This window comes from Ascochyta rabiei, chromosome 15 (assembly GCF_004011695.2).
Source record: "Ascochyta rabiei chromosome 15, complete sequence".
NCBI lineage: Eukaryota > Fungi > Ascomycota > Dothideomycetes > Pleosporales > Didymellaceae > Ascochyta > Ascochyta rabiei.
The window spans coordinates 1411226-1434068 of NC_082419.1; the positions used below are offsets into that span (position 1 = coordinate 1411226).

The 22843-nt window shown below is 53.8% G+C and overlaps 11 protein-coding genes across 11 annotated transcripts, besides 13 other annotated features; 6 read left to right on the forward strand and 5 right to left on the reverse strand.

The window, feature by feature from the left end:
• Window positions 1–346: 346 nt before the first annotated feature.
• Window positions 347–579: a dispersed repeat.
• Window positions 580–1928: 1349 nt separating this feature from the next.
• On the forward strand, window positions 1929–2441 carry EKO05_0008878 (uncharacterized protein; the record flags this gene model as incomplete). The annotated part of the gene is made up of 1 exon (XM_038946646.1): window positions 1929–2441. The coding sequence occupies one exon, from the start codon at window positions 1929–1931 to the stop codon at window positions 2439–2441; it is 513 nt and encodes a 170-aa protein (XP_038796404.1).
• Window positions 2442–2798: 357 nt separating this feature from the next.
• On the reverse strand, window positions 2799–4361 carry EKO05_0008879 (uncharacterized protein; the record flags this gene model as incomplete). The annotated part of the gene is made up of 1 exon (XM_038946647.2): window positions 2799–4361. One exon carries the CDS (start codon window positions 4359–4361, stop codon window positions 2799–2801), a length of 1563 nt encoding a protein of 520 aa, XP_038796405.2.
• Window positions 4362–4960: 599 nt separating this feature from the next.
• EKO05_0008880 (uncharacterized protein) lies at window positions 4961–6017 on the forward strand (the record flags this gene model as incomplete). The annotated part of the gene is made up of 2 exons (XM_038941656.1): window positions 4961–5135; window positions 5194–6017. 2 exons carry the CDS (start codon window positions 4961–4963, stop codon window positions 6015–6017), a joined length of 999 nt encoding a protein of 332 aa, XP_038796406.1.
• Window positions 6018–6508: 491 nt separating this feature from the next.
• EKO05_0008881 (uncharacterized protein) lies at window positions 6509–7182 on the reverse strand (the record flags this gene model as incomplete). Its single annotated transcript, XM_038941790.1, has 2 exons — window positions 6509–6592; window positions 6643–7182. The coding sequence occupies 2 exons, from the start codon at window positions 7180–7182 to the stop codon at window positions 6509–6511; spliced, it is 624 nt and encodes a 207-aa protein (XP_038796407.1).
• Window positions 7183–7220: a tandem repeat.
• Window positions 7221–7880: 660 nt separating this feature from the next.
• Window positions 7881–7976: a dispersed repeat.
• Window positions 7977–8508: 532 nt separating this feature from the next.
• EKO05_0008882 (uncharacterized protein) lies at window positions 8509–10007 on the reverse strand (the record flags this gene model as incomplete). The annotated part of the gene is made up of 3 exons (XM_038941654.1): window positions 8509–8882; window positions 8933–9734; window positions 9810–10007. The coding sequence occupies 3 exons, from the start codon at window positions 10005–10007 to the stop codon at window positions 8509–8511; spliced, it is 1374 nt and encodes a 457-aa protein (XP_038796408.1).
• Window positions 10008–10562: 555 nt separating this feature from the next.
• On the forward strand, window positions 10563–11412 carry EKO05_0008883 (uncharacterized protein; the record flags this gene model as incomplete). Its single annotated transcript, XM_038941539.1, has 2 exons — window positions 10563–10791; window positions 10841–11412. 2 exons carry the CDS (start codon window positions 10563–10565, stop codon window positions 11410–11412), a joined length of 801 nt encoding a protein of 266 aa, XP_038796409.1.
• Window positions 11413–11762: 350 nt separating this feature from the next.
• On the forward strand, window positions 11763–12518 carry EKO05_0008884 (uncharacterized protein; the record flags this gene model as incomplete). Its single annotated transcript, XM_038946648.1, has 1 exon — window positions 11763–12518. One exon carries the CDS (start codon window positions 11763–11765, stop codon window positions 12516–12518), a length of 756 nt encoding a protein of 251 aa, XP_038796410.1.
• A 1514-nt stretch (window positions 12519–14032) lies between these two features.
• On the forward strand, window positions 14033–14734 carry EKO05_0008885 (uncharacterized protein; the record flags this gene model as incomplete). Its single annotated transcript, XM_038941578.1, has 3 exons — window positions 14033–14133; window positions 14181–14291; window positions 14344–14734. The coding sequence occupies 3 exons, from the start codon at window positions 14033–14035 to the stop codon at window positions 14732–14734; spliced, it is 603 nt and encodes a 200-aa protein (XP_038796411.1).
• A 293-nt stretch (window positions 14735–15027) lies between these two features.
• Window positions 15028–15061: a tandem repeat.
• Window positions 15062–15506: 445 nt separating this feature from the next.
• Window positions 15507–15641: a mobile genetic element.
• Window positions 15630–15787: a dispersed repeat.
• A 201-nt stretch (window positions 15788–15988) lies between these two features.
• Window positions 15989–16013: a tandem repeat.
• Window positions 16014–16466: 453 nt separating this feature from the next.
• Window positions 16467–17864, reverse strand: EKO05_0008886 (Alpha-glucosidase; the record flags this gene model as incomplete). The annotated part of the gene is made up of 6 exons (XM_059637409.1): window positions 16467–16721; window positions 16769–16935; window positions 16984–17179; window positions 17233–17377; window positions 17405–17744; window positions 17810–17864. The coding sequence occupies 6 exons, from the start codon at window positions 17862–17864 to the stop codon at window positions 16467–16469; spliced, it is 1158 nt and encodes a 385-aa protein (XP_059493392.1).
• Window positions 17865–18990: 1126 nt separating this feature from the next.
• Window positions 18991–21091, reverse strand: EKO05_0008887 (uncharacterized protein; the record flags this gene model as incomplete). Its single annotated transcript, XM_038941582.1, has 2 exons — window positions 18991–20985; window positions 21044–21091. 2 exons carry the CDS (start codon window positions 21089–21091, stop codon window positions 18991–18993), a joined length of 2043 nt encoding a protein of 680 aa, XP_038796413.1.
• Window positions 19151–19193: a tandem repeat.
• Window positions 19194–19216: a tandem repeat.
• Window positions 20010–20061: a tandem repeat.
• Window positions 21092–21186: 95 nt separating the features above from the next.
• Window positions 21187–21255: a tandem repeat.
• A 215-nt stretch (window positions 21256–21470) lies between these two features.
• EKO05_0008888 (uncharacterized protein) lies at window positions 21471–22294 on the forward strand (the record flags this gene model as incomplete). Its single annotated transcript, XM_038941595.1, has 2 exons — window positions 21471–21616; window positions 21673–22294. 2 exons carry the CDS (start codon window positions 21471–21473, stop codon window positions 22292–22294), a joined length of 768 nt encoding a protein of 255 aa, XP_038796414.1.
• Window positions 21625–21658: a tandem repeat.
• Window positions 21690–21744: a tandem repeat.
• Window positions 22295–22843: the final 549 nt, after the last annotated feature.

Below are 22843 nucleotides of genomic sequence, written 5' to 3' on the forward strand. Positions count from 1 at the left end.
GATACACAGCAGGTGGTGGGGCTGATTGGAGGCGTGCGAGGCCGGTTCGGGAGGATGTCGCGTGGGATGGCATATCGACGAGGGTTGCGAAATGAGGGGTCGGGGCGGAAGCTACGGGGTGGAGAAGAGGCGGTGGGGTGGTGCAAAGGTGGACTTGCACAGTAACGGTTCCCCCTGTGGGTTTGTCGGTCGAGTTGCTAGGGCCGGTGGGCTGTGAATGGGATCGCGGAGATGAGTGGCGGCTTTGCTCGACTTCTCTTGGGAGGAATTCGAATATTTTCATCAGCTACTCTGGGCCTCGGTGACTGCGTTTGGAGGTCTTGAGGAAGTTCGGAACCATGGGTTACTACGGTCTCCGGCAAAAGTAGAGTCCCGTGGCCAGTGCAATGTGCAGGAAAAGCAGAGGCTAGGCAAGTACGACTTCCGAGGTTTTCTTGGCTTTACCTCAGCGGACACAGGTATCTCTCTTGGGCATCTGTAACAGCATCCGTGCGCGCTCGTTATAAACATTGATAGGCGTTTCTGCACAAGACCCACCGCACTGGCCATGGGACTGCACTCTTTCTGGAGATCGTAGTATAAAAATGCCAAGAGCGGTGTAATCTTCTAACCGTCTATTAAAGTGGAGCTGGTAATCGCACCTATCCTGCCTAGCTCCTGATATTCGGGGATTTGAGGTCTAAGGGGTTACTTGTCGTGCGACACACAAGGCTCTGACCGATTTGTTCGAGTGCAATACGACGTCTCATGTGCACACGCCTCGATGACCGAGCGCTAATATATAGACATAATTTGTCTCCAATCAAGAAATTTGGTTTGTACAGGTTCACGGTGTTGATGTGCGACTGTCGTTGCACTTGGACGGACTGTAACAGTAGTATAATTCAAGCACTCGATACCCTAATTAGGCTACAATTTTTTTTACATAGACAAGACTTGAGAGAGAAAAATTCATTGCACGATATCGTGTCTAAGAGTATTGCAGTTGTGACTAATGAGTTGGTCCATTTCTTTTGAAGGTGAAGAGCTAGAGGATTAAGTCGAGTATGGTTTCGCGATGCATGCGAGTTCGGCTTTGTGTCAGATGTAACGGTTGAAAGCCCCGAATTCTGTGGTAGTATTTATCCAGCGTAAAGATTGCTATCAAGTGGCACACCAAGGAATTTCTGGCCTTGTCGGGCTTGGACTGTGATTGCGGATGCCATCAGTAACAACAGGTAGTGACTTTTAGTTGAGTGACAAAATCACCTATGAAACCAAAGTGTGTTCGGATAGATATACGCCCCATTGCTTTTGTGGGGAGTTCTAAGGAAAAGAAATGAACATCGCGGAAAGAGATCACTATATCGTAGCGCAGGTCAGGCAGGTGCTCCTGCGCGACTACTTGACTTCTTGAGTGATCTTGCTACAGTGTCAAGGCCTTACTACCCTGACTGTACAGTTCGCATGATAGGTGCACATAAGGAAGAGCGATCAGATGTAGAGTAAGAACAACCTTTTTGGGTCGCGATTCTACGAACATTGGTTCAACATCCGTCGAGTAATCTAGAACAAGGTTTGCATCCTAATGATGCGCAGATGTTTCCATCCCAATGTCTTGCACCTCATGCCCCTGGTCAGGACTGAGGGCTTCAGCTAGACATTCGTAACCCGGCAGGGCCAACCAAAAGATAGTAGTACGTTCTACTGGGAGAAGACAGCAGCGTCTCCGATAGTTCTCGAACGCAGCATTGAGTACTTGTTCTACGCTGTCCGATCCAGAGTACAGATATATCACGCCTTTGTGCTCTTTCATGATACTGCTCAACCGAGAGTTATGCACGGGTTTGCCGAAAGAGCCTATGTGATAGTTGTCCTTTTCCCAGAAACCTGGTAGCGTGTCGCTCCATTGCGTGCGATGGTGTGCGTGCTCGCCGTACCAGGCGATCATGTCGAGAACGATTTCAAACGCCTTCAACAACGCAAACCTGCCAGTCTTCAACGTGGGTCCACGGGGAAGTTTCCGAGTCACCCGTAACAAAGCCGAATCTTTGATAGGTACTACCAAAGAGATAACTACCGAACGCTATGAAGCTCCGCCGTCATACTCCATCCAGGTCGAGCCATATTACGTCCAAGCACTGCGTGGGCCACCCAAAGCCCAGCCTTCACCATGCAGAACGCAACAGCTACAGCGCTACGTGCTCGAGATTATCTCAATCACATTCAACGCCAATTTCGACAAGTTCAACGCCGCATTACACAAAAGAACCATGACTACCAGGACATCCTCTATACTCTCCGACCAAGAGCGCGAGGATCTGTACAAACTGTCAGTCCTCGTCCGCAAGGTGGACAAACAATTCAGCGACCGAAAAATCAGCACTGTAAACGAGGAAGACGAAAGCACACTTCGCAAAGCCATCTTCATACCCACAGTGGACATCACCGGCGGTGCATGAAACTTCTAGTGTGTTTTTGTATGCGGAAATTTTATCGTTACCGCAGTTCAGAGAACGTGTTTCCTGGTACGATTTCCTGCCTCGAAGCAAATGTGAAGAAGTCAAAATCTCTGAATCAATGAGCATTATTGATCTAATAGATTCTAAGACCTATTCTTGATTTTACAGCCGAGCATGAATCCATCATTGAAATTTAATATAATGTATACATTAGCAAAACACTGTGTGATCGTCCGTTCACTCACAAAACTACAAGGGTCGAAAAGATTTAATCTGACTGACCCCGTAGTTGCACGTTCACACAATGTACATCCTTTCAACCTCAAATCAATCATCGAGAACTAAATTCCCCACCAATCATTGCTCACCACCCTTCTTCCGCCCCAGCACAGTCCGCAGCCACTTCCGCACGCCCTTGCTTTTCTTCTTGTCCTTCGTAGTCCCCTCACCTACGTCCCACATTTCAATGCGCTGACGCTCCTCTGCGCGACGGCGCTCATCTTCGACCAGAAACGCCATCGCACTGATCTGTTCAGGCCAACGATTCACGCGACCCAGTGTTGGGGAGTCCTCTTCGCCAATAGTGTAAGTAGTCTGAGTCTCAAGATCTACATTCCGGAGCAACATGCTCGGTGTCTCTGTGGCTTGGAGCGGGCTTGAGCCATGTAGAAGGGTAGGTGTGCCGACCGTGAAGCCGCGAGAACGCGTATTGGATCGCGTGTCAGGAGCTGGTGGGAGCGGCTTGTCTCCTATATCGTGTGGGGCGTGAGAAGACTCGATGCCGGTCGGTGAGGAACACAATTCATCTCCCAACCAACGTCTTTCTTCCACTGTCGGCCCCGGTCCATTTCCTAGCTGCGGTTCCTCGACAACGACGGTAAGACGGCTCGAGCGACGGCGCTTCTTCCGCGCAAGTTCTTCTTCGTCACTGTCATCGAAAAGAAACTTCCAGCCTATGTTTGTCGGAGTCTGTGGTAACTCATCATGTGTTGGGCTGCGTCGCTGTAGGGGATGCAAGCTCTGCATAGTCTTGTTGGCCCATTCCTCTCGCAGCACGTCGTACTGATCACTTAGTCGAATCAACTTTGGATGTGAGTTGCCGTAGTTCAAACGCTTCTGTTGTTCGCCGAAGAAGATACCCTCGTTTTGAAGCATTTTTTGAAGAACCTTCAGATCCGACCAGAGGTTGCTTTTCGAATCTTGCTTGACTTCGTGGCCCGTGAAGAACATGTTCCACTGCTCATCGTACATTACGCCAAGGCGAAGCATCTGCTCAAGATCTGCATTTAGCGGTGGATTCCCATAGGTCAACATTTCGCCTTCAGCTGTGAATGTAGTTCCCATCTCCTGGAGGCGACCGCGCAGGTGAAGGATGCTGCTGAGGTCTTTCAGGGTGGGTGTCTGTTTCGAGTCCCGACGAAGGGTGAATTCGATCTTCTTCTGGTCCGTCTGTTCTTGGACGAGCATTGTGTTGCGCCCAAAACGACGGCCAGTATCGGTCTCGTCATCTTGGCTGTAGGTCGAGTCAGAAGACGAGCTACTCCTAGAGACAGAGAATCGCGAGTTCATATTCACGGTGCGGCTGCCCAAGAACGGTGGGCCAATACCACCATGATTTCGGCCTGATGGACGCAATGGCGAACGTGAAGGGATTGGAGGAAGTGGCCAGTCCGGTGGTGAAGACAGCTGTCCCATTGAGCGAAGACGAGGCAGTGATTGTTCTTTTGTGGCTGTCAGCTGACCTTCTGAGCGCATTCGATAGAGGGGATGTATTGACCGGGCATCTCGAGGTGTCCTTGACCGGTTGTGGTGCGCCATTGTGATAGGATTCTGGGTTGGCTGTAAGACGAGACTTCCCAAGCTTTGTTTCGAGAGGTTGATGGGTTCAGATTGAAAGCCTCGTACAGGGCGTGGGGTCATGTAAAAGGGAATTACAACTGGATTTGAATACTTGTAGCTGAGGCCTTCAGAGATTGGATGGTGAAAGGCATCGCGTGATAGCCGTAATGGTCCAAATCATATTGTGAAAGGGCTCAGTAGATGTCACGATGGTGGCGTCGGTACTATCGTAGCGAGTCGACTTTAAATATCAAGTTCTGAGGGTCTCGACACCAGCTCTGCGGCCGTTCCACGACTTTCTGTAAGTAATACTGAATCCTTTCCACATTGTCGGAGTCACAACGACAAACCGGGCTCATAATAATAATAGCAACATCGATATCCTCAGAAGAGGTTTGAACGACCGTACAGCTCAGCTTCGCGTGGCACAGCAGTGTTCCTTTCATTACCCCTGCGCGAAATCGGGGCCCTGTATGCTCTCAGTAATTCCACATCAATCTACCAGCACAAGCCACATCACTACCCACCGCCTGTTTCACTCCCTGCACCTACAATCGCCTCTTAGCTATCTGAGCCCTTCCGATATGGATATCTAGATAACCCCGACCGAAAGGACTTACGACTCACCCTCTCCCTATTCGCTTCTCAAGGCCGCATAACCCCAAAATCCGGTATCTGATATGTCCGACACCCCTGACACAGCCACTCACGAGTATAACACATCTGCGACGTACAGTCCCAAGTCTGGCGATAAGACAGTCGCTCAGCTCAGGCAGCACTTCGAGCAACCACCACCGACTCAGATTGACAACCGACCTGCGCGTTCGATGTTACCGGGTCGGGGCTATCAAAAAAGTACGCCGGTTATGTCGACATTCTGGACAAGAAAGCCAAACCGATAATCGTGCTACAGCCGAAGACAACGTATTACCTGCGTTGACCTTCGACTCTGAATCCGAGCTACCTGTAAACCGCAAGACAAGGAGCCCTTCACCCTCAAACGACCTGGAAAGTCTCCGACCGACCGTGTACATTGCCGATCATCCTGGTCTTACGATCGATGGCGCAACTGCTGAGTCGAGTCGTCGATTCAACATCGAAGAAGAAAACCCAACGACGAGCTCATCGAAAAACACGAACAACGTAGGACTGACCTCCCAAAAGTTCGTGTGGGTCAAGGATGGCGTCCGCGTTGTCGACTTCGCATACGCACACGCAGCGCCGAGCGCCATGTTGTCGCCAATGGCCGATGTGAAGCGCGTCCGCTTATTATCGAAGTTCGGCCATGCTCATGAGTCTGAGTCTGACGTCTCAGATACTTCGGCGCAAGCGCCTACCGATCTCGGTGAACGCAAACCGGCGCTGAAGACGAAAATTGCTGATTTCCGAGCTGAGAAGCTCAACGATAGCCAGAGTTCAAGTGAGGATAGCCTGCTACTGCTTCCTGCCTCGGTTTCTACGCCTCCAGAACGAGGGGAAGACCTCACTGATTGTTACAGCTTGAGTACGGAGGATCTGCTGCTTTTTCCAAAGTCAGTGTATACACCACTAAGTACGGGAGACAGGGACGTGGTGCACGTATCTGATGAAGAACCCATGCTGATGTTTCTCCTCGCTACGGTCTACACTCCAGTTGATTCAGAGGTCAAGGATATCGTACAAGGGAGCGATAACCTCTCACTTGTCCATGTTCCAGCCAATTTCGGAGGGCGACATGCCCACGAGCACGATGCATAGCTAGACAGCTCAAGTCGAACCGCCACTAGTGAGTATCAGTTCGGCATCGGCCATCGTGTCCCTGCCAAACGAGTCTGGCTCTATAGATCGGGCGAGTCAGATGCACCGGCTGGTCAGCATCAACCAGAGGTTACTCGTAAGCGACGCGGATCTGGGGTTAGTCAACTGGGTGTTCTGGGTTGAAGAAAATTTGGTAGGAATGACGGCGAAGAGCGCGCTGAAGTGCAGCGGCCGAAAGTCGCTCGGCTATCGTGCAGGCAAGGGCGTCTTATTGATGGGCATGGAGAACCGGTGGGCACATGTTACAGTAAATAAATGCAGGCTCCTTCGTTCAATGTAATTGGTTTGCAACGTCAGCATTATGTTCATTGGAACATTTTTGTCAAAAGATCCTGTGGTGTCATCAAAAAAATCGTATTGTTGTTGTACATAGCCGTGATTATTCCAGTCTATTGCCAGACATCAAGGCCTTTCGATGGTAAGCGATCAACCTAATTCTTCAACTTGTTCCACTCATCCTTGATGGACTGAGCAGCCTGCTGGCCGAAACCGGTGAAGTGAGCACCGTAACGATCCTATAAAGTGGTTAGCCAATGGCAACAGTTGAGGTTCTTGCTTCTCGTACCTGCTCAGAGCCGGTTGTGCCCTTCTGCGCAGCCAGGAACTTGGCCCTCTCTCGGCCATCGTGGCCCAGCCAGTGGTAGTTTGCTTTGCTGACGTCACCTCCTGAGCTGATGATGCTCAATGCCGATGCCCTGACGGGGTCGAAAAGACCGCCGAAGTGGGCGGCGTAGCGGTCCTGCTCAGCACCGTTGCCCTTTGCGTGCAGGGCCCTCTCTGCTACTGACTTGGCCTTGTCGTAGCCAGACTGTGCCTCTGCCTTCGCCTTGTTGTACCCCGACTGTGCCTCTGCCTTCGCGGCGTTGTAGCCTGACTGGCCGACACCGAGGTGCTGGCCGAAGCGGTCCTGCTCTGCGCCGCTGCCCCGGGCATGGGTGATGTCGTGGATGCCCTCGCGGATCTTCTCGCCAGCTTGTTGCCCGATCTGGGAGAAGTGCTCGCCGTAACGATCCTGCTCGGCGCCGGAGAGGCGTGATGTGGTAACGTCAGGATTGACTGGGTGCGTCGCCAGGACGCTCTTCTCGTCGCTGCTGAACCAACCCATTGTGATGTGTGGAGTGTGTGGAGTGTGTGGAGCGTGTGAAGGGTAATTAGAGATGGATAAGTGTTGTAGTGGTGCGATTGAGTGCGTATGAAGCTTGGGATGTAGAGATGTGGTTGGAGCTGCAGCTCAGCTGTCTGTTAAGTTACCCAGCCGCCATGACGTCAACCTCGCCAAACCCTTGCTTGCTTGGAACGACGTGCTCGTCATGGCATGGTCACTGCGAAGCGGCTCGAAAATGCAGCAATTTTCAGCAGCATGCTCTCAACAGCCTAGAGTTGTTCAGGAGATTGCAGTGATGGCCTTGATGTTGTTTCTGCAGCTCTTAATCCTCATGCCTGTCTCATCACCTGCGCCTAATGCGGCTAGTGCTTGCACCTTTGCATTTATTCTACTGATCCTGTCAAAAACGACATCAAGCGCTATCCTTGCTTGGAAAATCAGCTACGCCATGTTTGATCTGTCGTTTTTCAGACATCAACTACATGCACAAACTACATGCACTCACAAACAACCTCTTCTTTCCCCATCACGATGACCTCATTCCTTGGCGGACCCACAGTGCTCACCATCTTCACGTGTTCAAGCAACAAGTTCTCCACAACGCGGTACCGAGGTGCTGCTATATTGGACAAGTCCAGGGCAAGCAGTCGTGACTAGACGCTAGTGAGGTGGAGTATCCTGTACAAGTTGACGAATGTGAGCGCTCGGCTCGAACCCACCTGAGCCACACGGACCAAAAGTACAGTAATCCATCAGATGGATTGACTGGGGTTCGAACAGTATGAATACCCGTGACAACGAACCTGTGTCGAACTGATATTAAAATCGATGCTAGCACTTGTGGTCTGTGCCTGAGATTGTACACAGAATTACAACAAAGCCTGCGGATTGCGCCCACTTCGGCAGTTCCAAGAAGGACCACTGGCATGGAGGCAAGAGATGAGGTCGTCGTCAAAGCAGTAGTATTTGTCTTTGGGACGGAATAGAGGTGACGGCTGCTTCGGCATGGTTTTACTCCAGGTCCATATTTACGATGCTTGGAAACATCATCAATTGAGTTTGTATTTCGAACAACATACTAATCTGTTCAGGCATCCTGGTTTGAGGAGATGATACTTCTCCAGCCCTTGAATAGCTGCGTTCTTCGTACCGGTGAGAACTATGGCGTGTCCAAGAGTTGTTAATTCATACTATATGCGTTATATCGTTACAATCCCGTTGTAGTTCAGCACAACTAGTCTCTGGGTTCGACGTCTACTGACCCCGCCATGACACAAGACCTGAACCACGCTTCACCTTCCTAGCACCCTCCTCACATCCAGGTATCTACAACTCCTCCTTATCGTCATCATCGCCACTCTGCGTATCTCTGATCGGGTCTCTCTCGGCATTCTCAATGGCCTTGACGAACTTCTCTCCGCTCTTGGGATCAGTCGCGAACAAGTGCTCCTTGACCATTCGCTGCGGTGTCTCGCCCATCCACTGGAACAAGCTGAAGTCCTGGAATTTGTCTGCGCGGAAGATTTCGAGAACCTCAACATCCTCGTCGTCGGAGAGGTTTTCGATGAAGTGGCCCATGTTGCGTGGCACGATGCCGACGTCGCCAGCTTGGTAATCAAAGGTTCGCGCTGTGCCTTCAGCTGCGAAGATGGTTACGCGGGCGCGGCCTTTGATGAAGAAGGACCATTCGTCTGCATTGGCTGGAAGGGGTTAGTAGATGTATAGTATCGTAGTGAAGGGGGGAGCTTACGGTGCCAGTGCATCTCTCTGAGCGCGCCGGGCTGGATGTTGAGATGGGCCGCCGCCACTGTCTTGGACAGAGGGAAGTTGGTTGAGTCAGTGATGCGGACTTGACCTCCTGTTGTGTTCAGGGGCTCTTGAGCGAGCATCTTGTGAGTAAACTGCAGCTTGGACTTCTTGTAGCCGGGGCTTTTGCTTGGGATTTCTTTCTCAATCGAGTCTGGGTTTGAGCCTTGGAAGATGTACTTCTCCTTCTCAGGGATGGCTCTGAAGACCTCCGGCGCGACGCGAAAGTTCTCGGCTAGCACCGATTTGGGCGTGCGTGCCACCCAGTCGGTGAGAAGGAAGGTCGAGTCTTCGGAGAAGTTTCCGTCATCGAAGATGAGGAGGAACTCGGTGCCATTGGGGCTGAGACCTTGGAGGGAATGTGGGTGGCCGGATGGAAAGTACCACAAGTCGCCCTTCTCAAGGTCATCGACGAAGCTGCCGCCTTCTGTATCGAGGGCAGTAATACGAACGCTGCCTTCAAGGACGTAGGCCCATTCGGCCTCCTTGTGCCAATGAAGCTCACGAATCACGCCCTCGTCGAGGCGCATATTGACACCAGCCAACTCCTTGCTAGTTGGAAGCTCACGAATAGTAGTCTGACGCGTCCATCCACCTTCTTCAATGCGAATGTGAGAGTCGGCGAACGACCAGCGCATGTTGGGCATGTTGCCATGGTCGGTGCTGGGTGGGCGGACCAGATCTGGATTCTGCCTTTCGCGCTCCCTGTTGCGAGGACCCAGCATATCCGCACCATCGCCGTTTCGCTGTTCGTTGTTAGTTGAACGTCGCCAACACTAATGCTTCTGGTGTCGTGAATCCACACCATCTGCTCAACTCACCCATGGCAGAGGATGCAGCTTGTCGGCCTGGGCATCAATCTTCTTGTCGTATGGATCGCGGCTGTCAGGCGTATAGGGATTCACGACCTTGTGCGGGCCTGCGTGGTGTCGCACATTGCCCGGCAACGGCTGCTGTTCGACAGGCGCCGCCAACGCACTGCAGGCGCCTAGCGCAATGATGAAGCTCGACAGATGCATGGTGTCTCTTCAATCAAACTCAATTGCAGAGCTGCAGTAAGAAATGGGCAACGCTCGCTTTTTGATTGCACGTCCGGCAGTTATTTGCCTTTTGGACGACGCGCAGTCCGTCTGATCCGCGGTTGCACATAGCCATGACGACACTTCAAGCTTTCTGACAAGGGCGCTGTGTGGCTGCCCGCCTTCCACACCATTGCATCGCCAAGTCCCCCGCACTCGATTTATGAAATTCGCACTTATCAAGTCTCACCAAAGCATCACACCCTCAGCTGTATAGCTTCTTCGAGAAGGTGCGTCGCAACCATCCAGCGCTATCCTGCAATTGCCGGCACGCACGGCAGAGAAGCTTGCAAAGCTTAAGCTGACGTGTGCCTGTAGATCTACCGTGCAGCCGATGTGAGCAATGGGGGAACCGCTGGAACCTTGCTCGAACCTGTTTGGTCGTGATGTCTAGTGTATAGACTCGCGCCGTCCGGCCCGCTAGCCGATCTACATATCCAGCCGCTGGCCATCCTGCACCTCACCCTCGACGTCTCACAGGCACCTTCCAATACCATGGCCGGCCCATCACCACGCGGCGCATCTGCGCAAGGCCTCGACGAGGAAACCCCGCTGCTCGGCCGAGTCGCAAAAATCTCGGAGCGTCCCCATCTTAGCAAACATTTCAAACAGGACGTCAGCCGTGATTGGGCAGATGCCGTGCTGTTGTTTGGTTACATCATCACAGGACTGCTGGATAGCTCAGCTGTGTTCATCTGGGGCAGCTTTGTGAGCATGCAAACGGGTGAGTAATCGAGCGCGAGTAAGCAGTACACCACTCACAAAGATACCAGGAAACACCATATATCTCGGTCTGGGACTCGTCGCGCCCTCTGAGGGCATCAGATGGGTCAAAGCGCTCACTTCGATCATCTCGTTTTGTGTTGGCTCGTTCTTTTTTGCGCGTTTTCATCGCCACTTCTCACCCAAGAAGCGCTGGGTGCTCGTTGCATCGTACTCTGCGCAGCTGCTTCTGATTGTCGCGGCTGCAGTCATTGTCACTTTCGGCGAAGATGTAAAGAACCAGCTGCACTGGCAAGCTCTCGTTCCCCTGGCCTCTGTTGCGTTTCAGTCGAGTGGCCAGGCTGTGACGTCACGCGCGCTGCAATTTAATGGTCTGACCAGCGTTGTCCTGACGAGCAACTACTGTGATCTGTTCTCCGATCCTAAGCTGTTCGCCTGGGATAACGTCGAAAGAAACAGGAGGATCGGCGCGCCTTTATTGCTGCTCTTTGGCGGTTGTATGGGAGGATTATGGGCTCACAGCAGTGTGGGTCTTGCGGGCGCGCTTTGGACTGCGGTAGGGTTGAAGATGCTGATCGTCATCGCGTGGATATTCTGGACAGGCGAAAAGGACGAGGAATGATCTTGCACTGACAGTCTCTTCAAGGACGTCCAGCTCGTCTCAAACCCTCAGTAAACCCTACAAGATTGCTGCTCCAAACATCTGCCGCCGATGTGCAATCGGCACGTACGAAGAAATCTTACATAAACCAAACAGCATGCTTCTGCAACGACTAGTGTTGTTAGAGCGTACCTTGGAGATGTCCACGGCTATCAAAACTGCTCTTTGGGCAATCTTATAGGGACTATCTTGTCTAGTGCCAACTTTTCTACCTTTCACCTACCGTCAATTTGTCTAAGGCACTCACCCTCTTCTTCACCATCGTCTTTACTATACCTTGGCATCTTCTCCACGCACTCAACTGAACCACAATGGTCACCAACGAATCGACCTCCGTAGCCAGTGAGCTTCTCTACAGCACTAGGCGCACCCTCGACGCTTTCCATCTCTTTCCTCAGCTCCCAGCCAACCTCCGCACTCGCGTGCTACAGCTCGCCGCGTCTGGTCCACGAACACGCTTTATCGAAGTATACAACTACACAGCGCCAACCTACACACCACGCCTCCGCTATATACCCCAACTACCTCCACTCTTCCGTACGTCACACGAAACACGCATATTCAGCATCACCCACGAAGGCGGCGAGTTGATCTACTTCCTCGGCACCACGCCGGAGAAGCGGAAATTCTACTTCAACTTCGCCCGTGATATCATCTTCCTCAGCTCCCGTTTTACGCCTTCGGGTCACAGCACTGAGGCTTTCCGCCTCCGTGAGCTGTCGACGCTGCTCCCGCTGCAGTTTTTGGCGAGAATGTCGCGCGTCGTGGTGACCTACTCCAGCCTGGATGGTTACAAGTCTATCGGAGGGGTGCTGCGTTGTTATGTGGGATTGGAGACGCTGTATGTTAGTATGAGCGATTGGTGGAGCGATCGTAGTGTGAAGACGAGGTTACGGAGGGGACGGCCGCAGGTGGGGTATGTGGCGTGCAAGGTGGAGACGGAATTGAAGATTGCAGAGGCAGAGGAGACAGATGATGAGAGCGAGAGCGATGGAGAGTGTGTGGCAAGATTGGAGATCAGGAAGAGTAGGAGGGTGGTGGAGTGTGAGTTGAGACTTGATGAATAAGTAAGATCAGTTCTCACGGCGTGAGAATGAAAGAAAGTTGGGTCTGCTAGACTTAGGGTAGCTCCGAGTACCGGAATAAGATAAAGTACACCTGTTACATCTACCAAACATGACGGGTTCAGATTCAAATTATGTGTCTAAACATCTGAAAGTTCTTCTTCATCGTCAAGGTAGACAAGTCCAGAGAGCCGCTTGTGGCATCTGAGGATGTTCAGATCTCCTGAGAAGCAGTCTGTTTGTTTTCTCGAGCCATGTGGCTGATATTGGCCTGCCCATTGCTCTAGAACATGAGGCTGCAGAAAAGTGGGGCCAGGTGTGCCCGTGCACAAGTGACCACATCTTGCGCGCTTGCACAAGCTGCACGGGAACCTTCCACCATCAACTAAGGGTCATCGCCATCAGGGGCTGTGAAGCAAGGCTTTTCAGTGATATTTAAGTACCTTGGGCCTCCCTCATCCATCAACAGCCTGCTGCGCTGCGGCGCTGCAGCGCAACAACGCGTCGAAGTACTGCTCTTCCTGACTACTACATAAGGGCCTGCGCTCTAGTGCGATGTATTGATAATAACAGAACGTATGATCGTATCTTTATCGCTAGAATACCGCTATCCATGTTCTCAACCGTGTACTATCCGGATTTGGAGCGGCGTTCACACATCACGGCTGTCTGACCTTGCATCGTACCCTCATATGCATGTCTGATTGAAGCTTGGATCATGAAGGTTCCCAAACCGGCTCACAGATTCTAATCGGAAAAGCTTGACTTGAACCGATCAAGGGTGTTGCAACTACGCGGATCCCGACTGTCGGTACCTGTTCGCACGATCAAACGCCTCCCTCTGGCGACCTTCGAGTGCAGTGATGAACAACTCCATGTACCTGCATTAGACCGATTTACCGTTGAGCGGTATTTTGTACCGTCTCAGAGCAGTATCTGGACTGCCATAGCTTAGATAACGGCACACATCTCCGATCCAACCCAAACCTCGACATCCTCATCTCGATGCTGAGTGACGCCTCGCCACACCACGCCCACCAGGTGACTTTACCTTGGAAAGGTATTTTCGCCAGAGATTTGCTTTTATACAAGACTCCCAGCCACATGCTGCCTCGTCCGACCGTTCGACCAACAACATACACATGCCAAGGGCAAATCTTAGCGCCCAAGAATCCTTTCTCACGCTATCGAGCGTCAAGCTCGGCAACACCGCCGTCCTTACCAACAAGTTGCAACTGTCTACGTCTCAATTCGCCAATCAGCCGGTTTTCTTTGGGGTTTGCGGCAGTATGAGTACCTCAATGTCCATTGCCAAGGCATCCCGCGGACTTGGCTATGGGTCCAGCCTAGCGTTCTGCGGTACCACCACAGGCATGTGGAGACGAGTATAAACATTTAAACCATGAGATATATCTTGTTTCTACATTACACGAAACACTTGACCGGTACCGTCTTCTGTCACACGCTTCCAAGACACTCACAGTCGCTACGACCAATCCGTGCAATCACATATCACAATGAGGGTTTCCGCTGTTATTTTCACCATCGCTGCCGCCGTTGCGGCCCAGAGTAGCTACACTGCTACCGGCGTAGGTTGTGAGCCGCATGGCGACCACTGGTATGTCGTTCTCGAAATAGTATTGGCACCTGACTGACCATGAACAGGCACTGCCCGGCTGGTGTTGCTGAGCCTACTACCGCACCCGCTGCTGAGGCTTCCGTTGACACTGTCTCTGCTACCGCGAGCGGTGTGTGCGAACCTCACGATGACCACTGGTAAATGACCTGCAGTTATACAGTGTTGCAGCAAAATACTAACACCGGCCAGGCACTGCCCATCCGGCGTAGCTGAGCCCACATTCGCTCCTTCAGCCGCATCTGCTTTCACAACTGCCGTCTCTGGCAGTATCACCACTGCCCCCTCAGCATCTGCATCTCACAGCCACGACGATGAGGACGACCACTCCCACGCCGTCACGGCTGCTACCTGCGAGCCGCACAACGACCACTGGCACTGCCCGTCTGGCGTCTCCGAGCCCACCACCGCCCCTGCGCAGACCCGCAGCACCTCGCAAGTTTCTAATGCCAGCGGCGCCGGCGCATCGGCATCTGCGAGCGCCCCTGTTTCGCAGTCCACCGCCGCGGGATCCGTCGTTGGCGCGAGCCAGCAGGGCGTCTTGGCCGTCGTGTTGGGCGCTGTTGGCGCTTTCTTCTTGTAAATTTTAGCTTTTGAGCAGCCCCCCCATGAATTCGGTCGCTCCGATGGCGCGAAGGACCAGGACTCGTTTGTTGCCTAGAGAGTCGTCTATGCGTTGGTAATTCAACGATGCTCTCTCGACCAACAAAGCTCAGCTCAGGAAGCGAAACTCCCTCTTTCCCTCGGCTACCTCGACAGAATAAGCGAAGCGTAATGCATCACGAAAATAGATGTAAAGGAACACCCTGGCGTTCGATACCTTTCTCTGACTCTCATCAAGTCGTGAAACCTTTCAATGAAAACATCACTATCCACCTTCTCCTCTCTCCTCTCCTCTCCCTCCCCACCTGCACCGCCTTGTCCGCTATCTTACGTACAGACCTGAAATTTCGAACACAGTGTCCGAGATGATCTTTGCAGTATGGTATATGTAAGGCCAACGCACGGCAGCCAAGCCAAGCATCTCCACGCTTGGCAGCCCATCACGGTGCTCACGTACCCAAACCCCCACCTCCGCGCGCGAGTCTCGGATTTTAACGAGGTGATTGCGGAGCTTGTATGTACTGCCTACGAAACAGCACGTCGTTGACAGGCTGCGATCATTCTTGTGCTGGGATTCAATTTCGTAGGCCGATTTCGCTTCAAGTGGACGACGTCGCGAGTGAGTAACTATGCAGCTTCAGTAATCAAGTCGACGCCCTCGTTCTGCTGTGAAGCAGCTGCTGGTGTCTAGGCTTGCGCCGGACAAGTCCTATCACGGCATGGGGTACGGTGCAATACCATACAAGCTAGCTATATGGTTTTCGGCCACTACAGCACGTTACCTTCCATTTGACGCGTTCTTTTACTAGCATCACGGGCTCAGGATAGACGCCCGTACGGTTGCTATGGACTCCGCTATTGCTGATCTTGACGTTAGCTATTCTTAATGAACGATATAGCAACGGTAAAGCTATTAGGGTAGCTAGAGCTAGAGCAGCAGCATTACAAGCCAAGCAGATATAACAACAGAGAGAGAAAAAAAAAATGTAGCTGCTCTCAGATTTAGAACTCTGTGTATAGAGGAGCCATTGTACATGGCCGAAAACGGCCGAAAACGCTATGGGGCCGAAAACTTTAGGGTTTGGCTTACTTGCTCCTTTATAGAAGAGAGAAAATAGAACATGTTCTTACGTGTCTTGTTATCACTCCAATATGTCACTCTAATCTGTCACTCCAATCTGTCATTACGCGTAGCTATGCAGCAGTCTTTTCTTACGCTTCGATTCTAGTTTGGCTACTACTGCTACTACTACTACTACCATCCAGATGCTATATCCACGTAGACAGAAGTTAAACCAGTATTCCAATACCAGTGTATCGCTTCATCCCGACGGCATAAACTCCTATCCCCAACGGTAGCCATCCACTCTGCATACCGGTAGCCAAGTCGTTTCCCGGCGAAGAAAAAAGCAGGTGGGGATGCGCGCTGTCTACCTGCTGTGGTCAGAAGGAGAGGAGACCGCTGTGTGGAAGAGGTATACGTCAGCTGAGTCCAGGACAGGGGGGGTTTCGCTCGGGCGTGCATGCAAGTGTGTCGGATGCGGGTGGGTGGGGAAAAGGTTTTGTGTGGTTTGTAATATGCTTCTGGACATCTCTGGCTAGTTGTTTTCATGGTGGGATTCGCTGGTGGTAGGATTCTGAATGGGAAGCTGTAGAGATGCACTGGGCTTGGACGGCGCGTATGCATCGCTGGCGTTGTCGGGGTTGGAGACTTAGATGTTGCTGTCGATGATAGGGACGTGGTAGTGTCCATTGGCGTGCAGACTCTCGATGAACTCGGAAAACGCTGCTTGAGGGTGTGTGACGTTGTTGTTGGTGAAGTCGCGGTACAGGTCGTAGATGTCGAGGTCGTTCCACAGACACTCGAGGGGAATGTTGGCCTCGCGGTAGCCGTCAACTACGCCCTGGACTACCGAGATGTTCTCGTAGCCCCAGCGGGCTTGGTGGTAGCTGAAGATCCAGTACATCTTGGAAGGTCGGCATGGTACGGGAGTTGTGGGAGAACTACACTGACCTGCATGGCTGGCGTACCGATGCAGCCAACCTGGAATTGCGAAATTGTGGTCAGAGCACTCGAGCTCCCGTCGTTTTTTTGACCGCTAAGAAAGTACAGATCAAAGCTGCCACCCAAGGTGCGGTACGTGATGGTATTTTCACGAAGCAGCCACTCCTGGCCGTGTGCTGGAGGCAGTTAGCACCCTGAGTCTCAACTGCATACATTCAACATACCGTTTCGAGCATACATGCCATGAGCCGTAGTCACAGAGCCATTCTCTCCATATCTGGTTTCCTGGTAGAAGGGAATCACACCGTATACATTACCATCGACGGTGCTGCCAGCATCGACGGCGTAGAAGGTCTGCGCGTGGTTTGTTCCCAGGCGAAAGTCGTGCACGTTCTCCGCAAGACCGTAGACGTTGTAGTCCTGACATGGCACGATCAGCAGTCAGTCTCTTCGAATCAATTTCAAATACTCACATCGACCATGTTTGTGACGAGCTCGATGAACTGGTCCTCGTACACAACATGTCTATAAGTGGAGAACAGTTCCTCCCCAGTGCTGACACGCCGGACCCGAAGCTGGAAAGTCGGATCATTGCTCCACTCAAGCCTGAGATCACTGCTGTTCGCTGTCGTCATGCCATCCTACTCTGGCTGGTCGACCAAGTCAGCGGGCAAGATGTACTGCGAGCTGTTCGCCGGAGCAACATGCTTGGGATAGATGCGGACATCCAGCCACTCCTTAGCCTGGTAGGAGACCACGAGCGTCAAATCTGCGTTGTCGTTGCCAAAGGCTTGACAGTTGGGTCCGGCGATGGCTAGAACGGCAGTGAAGCCGTGGCCGTTGTCGGCGACGTTGTCGGCCTTGTAGCCAGGGCATGCTTGGGAGTCTGGCGCGGTGGTGTCGTAGATGGTGGTCAGGCTGGGGAGAGCGTTGATACCAGGAGCGAGGTTGGAACGAACCGTTCTGTTCCTGACTCTGCAATGCTCTGACCTTGATACATCTCGTCAGTATCAAAGACTCGAGACTCGAAACTCGAGGAGCAACACTCACCACATGCAACACCAGCCAACACAGCCGCCAAAGCAGCGATACCGAAGCCTCTCATCATGGATCACAAAGTCGAAAGCTGATCCACCAATCTTCCAACGGTTGACGTCCCACCTCTCTATCTAACCTCCCCCATCCGGCCTGCGGAGTTCCCTCTGCACACCAGCAGCCCGCACTCGCATACCCAGCTCCAGCAGCGTCAGATGCGGAGTCGCATCCGCCGCCTCCAGCACGCCGCCTGCTTGATCTCCAAGCACCATCCGCCCGCGCGGAGCGCCAGCGTAGCTCGATTGCAGGGTCAACCCGTCGCCAGCCGTTTTGAAAACACTTTGACATGACGACGCGCGACCGAGAAACCTACCGATGCTCGATCGATGAGCCGAGTGCGCAGGACTGCAGTCGCTCTACTCTCTTTCTCGCGGCTGGAGTGCATGGGGTGGTGGTAGTGCTTGGGGGCGAGTCCGGTTTTCTGGGGCAGATGGTTGGGGGAGCTGCAGATGCGGGCGTTGCTTGGAACATGGTTTGTGCTGGATGTGGTTCTAGAGGTTCAGTGGTGCGAGTGGAATGAAGTAGAGCGTACGGTAGATTTACCGACTCGACAAGGCGCATAGTAACGGTTTAGAGACCAGCTATCACGCTGTAAGCTATATGCTAACGCCTTTGTAATTACTATATATACTACTCTACCACTTAATGTAGTGAGGAAGTATAGTTAAGTAGATTCCGAATTCACAATATCCGTAGCAATAAATAGAACATACATAAAACCCCACTTCACACCACCTAGAGCACTAAGAAGGCATATAACGACCCCGTATCTAAAGCAGCGTCTAGAAGTGATAATACCAGAAAGAGTTGAATTTTCTATTCTTTCTGATATTATCTATGTAACCAGACCTGAAAGAAAAAGAAATAAAGGGCGATTGTTATCTTCAATCTGTTAGGCAGCACGTAGGAACGTCTGCCTACCTCTATTCTATCGCTGAGAAGAAGTACTAGCCTATGTTTCTACCTCTATCTCCACCTACCTAGTTACTTGTCCAAAGTAAAAGAAAGAGTCAGTCTAGTAAAAAGATGATAATTCTTCTATAGTGGGTTGACTACCACTTTCTAGCTACCTAACCACCTATCCAAACACACACACGTGCTGAGCACAGGCACGACGAGTAGCGCACGACGACAGGCTACTTCCGTCTCTTCGCGCTCTGCTTCTGCGTGGCGGTCGACTTGGCTTGCGCCTCCTTCTGCTTGGCCCCGTCCTTGGGCTCGGCCTGCTCGACCGGCTTGGGCGTCTGGGGGCTCTTGTCGCCGTCGGGATGGGCGTGCAGGGGGCGATTTGCGTCGTTTTCCTTTTCCTTTTCCTTTTCCTTTTCCTTTTCCTTTTCCTCGACGTCGTCGTCGTCGTCGCCGCCCTGGCCGAACTCGTTGACGCGGGTGTAGTCGACCTTGTACTTCCAGGTCTGGAAGAGGTAGACGAAGAAGATGACGTCGTCGCGCAGGGTGGCGAGGCGGTGCAGGGTGGGCATCTTGATGGTGAAGGCGAACAGGTCGTCGATGAAGGTGTTGAGGAACTTGTACGTCATGGCGCGGCCGGGCAGGTGGGCGACCGACTGCAGGCGGTAGTTGATGTACAGGCTGGGCACCATCATGAGGAAGCCGTAGGCGTAGACGGAGCCGACGAGGGTGGTGATGATGAACGAGTACCAGCTCTTGTGGGTGTCGTAGAGGAGGGAGTAGATGGCGTAGGCGATGAGCAGGGGCACGGCGACCCTGTAGAGATACTTGAAGGCGATCTGGTCGTACTCGTCCGTCTGCTTCTCAATCTCCGAGGCGACGTGCTTGTCCTCGAGGACGACGGTGTAGGGGATGAGGGAGCCGGGGGCGGTGGCGCGGACGCGGATGTTGGCCGTCTTGGTGATCTTCCAGGCCTCGATGGCGATGCCCATGCCCTGGCCGAAGAGGATCATCCAGGACGTGTTTTCGTTGTTGTCGAGCAGGTACAGGAAGATGACGGTCTGCATGAAGACGTTGGCGACGATGGTGCGGACCGAGGTGCCGACGTTGTCCTTTTTCTTGCGCCAGTGCTGGACGTCGTTCTTGAAGGCCAGCATCTCGAAGAGCATGTGGAAGACGGAGACGACGGCGGTGAGGGCGAGCAGGTACGAGTTGCTGTCGATGAGTATCTCCTTGAACATCTCCATCTCGGAGCCGTCTCCGGCGCCGGGGGTGGACTGGCCGGCGGCGGCGGCGGCGGCCTGGGAGCGCAGGTTCTCGTCGATGGAGGCGAAGAGGTTGAACTTCCAGTGGGCCAGGTTGTTGAGGTTGACGTTCAGGGGCAGCGTCTTGACGGTGTCGTTGAGCTCGATCATGTGCTTCTTGAGCTGCCAGAAGGTGTTTGTGTAGAGGATGGGGTAGTACCAGCCGTGCTGGCCGGTGGCGTCGCGCTGGCCGGTGACGTCGAGCTGGACGTACTTGCGGGGGCCGGGCTGCATCTGGGGGTAGCTGAGGACGCCGGCGTCGGGGATCAGGGAGATTGTGAAGTTGGGGTGGTAGTAGTTGGCGACGACCTTGGGCGCCTGTTTCTCCTCGTCCGTCTCGACCACGTCTTTCTCCGGCATGTCGCTGAGCAGGTTGCGGGTCTTGGAGATCTTCTTCTTGGGCTGGTACTGGGTCAGGGGGCGGATGAAGTGGTAGGCCTTGGCGGGGTCGTAGCCGGGCTGGGTGGGGTCCTGGACGGCGCCGGCGTGGGCGACGTAGAAGTGGGCGAGCAGCGAGGCGTTGTGCTGGACGGCGGGGGGCACGGCGAAGTCGACGTGGATCTCGCGCTTCTGCGAGTAGTCGCCCAGGACAAAGTCCCTCTCGTCCACGAGCAGGGCGTCTCTGGGCATGTCCTTGAGGGCGGGCATGGCGACCGAGGGCGAGACGTACATGGCGATGTCGACCGCCTGGCCGGTGGGCCACATGGGCGCGATGTTCCAGGGCACCGCGCTGTACTGGGCGCCGTCGTCGAGCTGGTGCGGGCGGTGCTCCCACGCGGGGATCGCGGCAGCAGCACCCGCGCCGCCGCCAGGAGCGACCTGGACCGGCTGGCCGGCGGGGGCGGGGGCCTTGAGGAAGTACTTGACGCCGCCCTGGATGAGCAGGAACATGCCGATGCTCTGGGCGGCCGTCTTGAGGAACTGCACGGCGTCAGCGGCAGCGTCAGCGGTCGGCGGTCGGGGAGCTTCGTGTACGTACGCTGGACCCGGCCTCTTGCTGGGCCGCGGGCGGCTGGACTTGAGACATGGTGGCGGCTGTGCGAGGAGCCGGCGATTTCCGTCCTGACGAAGCGGCGCAGTGGTCGCGATGGCGCTGCAGAGAGAGGGAAGGGGGGGGGGCTACAGAATCGCAGAGTCGCAGAATCGCAGAACCGCAGACGCAGAACCGCAGAACCGCAGAACCGCAGAATCCCCGGGTCCCAGAAGCGCCCAGTCCCACTGCGGGCTAGCGCTCAGGGTCCAGCCTCGGCGGTGACCAACGACGCGCCGCAGACAGCGCAGGCGTCCTCAGCAGCGGGCAACGGGCGTGTGGTGGTGTTGGACATGCACCGACCCTGACGATTCTTCCCTCCATCGTGTGCGCACTATCAGCCTCCCTCACGCCCACCGACAACAACGCCAGCACCATGGCCGACACCGCCACCGACACCGCCACCGACACCGCCACCGACACCGCCACCGACACCGCCACCGACACCGCCACCGACACCGCCACCGCCGCCACCGCCGCCACCGCCGCCGACACCCCCAAGAGGCCCGTAGTCTGCGTCTTGTGCGTCTCCCCCCCCCTCCTCCCCCCTCCCCTCTCCTCCCCGCTGACCCGCCCAGCTGCGGCGCCTCCGAGGGCGCGTCGCCCGCGCACATGGAGTCCGCCCGCGCGCTCGCCCGCGCGCTGCACGCCTCAGGCAGCACGCTGGTCTACGGCGGCGGCACCGTCGGGCTGATGGGCGAGGTGGCGCGCACGCTGGTCGCGCTGTCGGGGCCCAGCGCCGTCCACGGCATCATCCCCGCGCCGCTCGTCGCGCTCGAGCAGAACGCCGGCCCGGCCTCGGCCGCGGGCCACGCCATCGACGAGGCCGTCTACGGCCGCACCACCGTCGTCAGGGACATGCACACGCGCAAGCAGATGATGGCCCGCCACGTCATCGCCGGCGGTGCGGGCGGCGGCTTCGTCGCCCTGAGCGGCGGCTACGGCACCCTCGAGGAGCTGATGGAGATCACCACGTGGAACCAGCTGGGCATCCACAGCATGCCCGTCATCGTCTACAACGTGGATGGCTACTGGTCCGGCTTGCTGGACTGGGTGAGGGGCGCCGTCCAGAGCGGCTTCGTGAGCGCGACCAACGCCGGCATCATCCAGGAGGCGCGGCACCCCGACGACGTCCTGAGGGTGCTGAGGGAGTACCAGAACGCCCCGGGGAGGTTCAAGCTGACGTGGGACGATGAGTAGATTCCACCTTTTTCTTACCACACTCCACTGCAGTTATAAATGTATTGAAACCAACTGCAGTTATAATTGTATTGAAACCAACTGCAGTTCTAAATGTATTGAAACCAACCACAGTAAACAACCAACACAATCCATCCACGCCTCCACAATCCCTACAATAAGAAGCCTAGCAACAACTACAACCATGCCAGCTAGATACGCAATTCAATGCAACGCAGGGCAGTGCGACGTCTGACTCTGACGCGGTATTGAATCAAGTAGAAGCCACGCTAGCCCAAGTCGTACTAGTAGAAGTCGCACTAGTCCAATTTATACTAGTCCAAGTCGTAGTCCAAGACCATTGAAACTATAATTATATTAAGCATACTATTAAACCATACATCAAGCATACGATTAGATTATATATTAAGCATACTATTTAACTATATGTTAAGCATACTATTAAACCATATATCAAGCATACTATTAAACTATATATTAAGTATACATTAGATTATATATCAAGCATACTATTAAACCATATATTAAGCATACTATTAAACTATATAT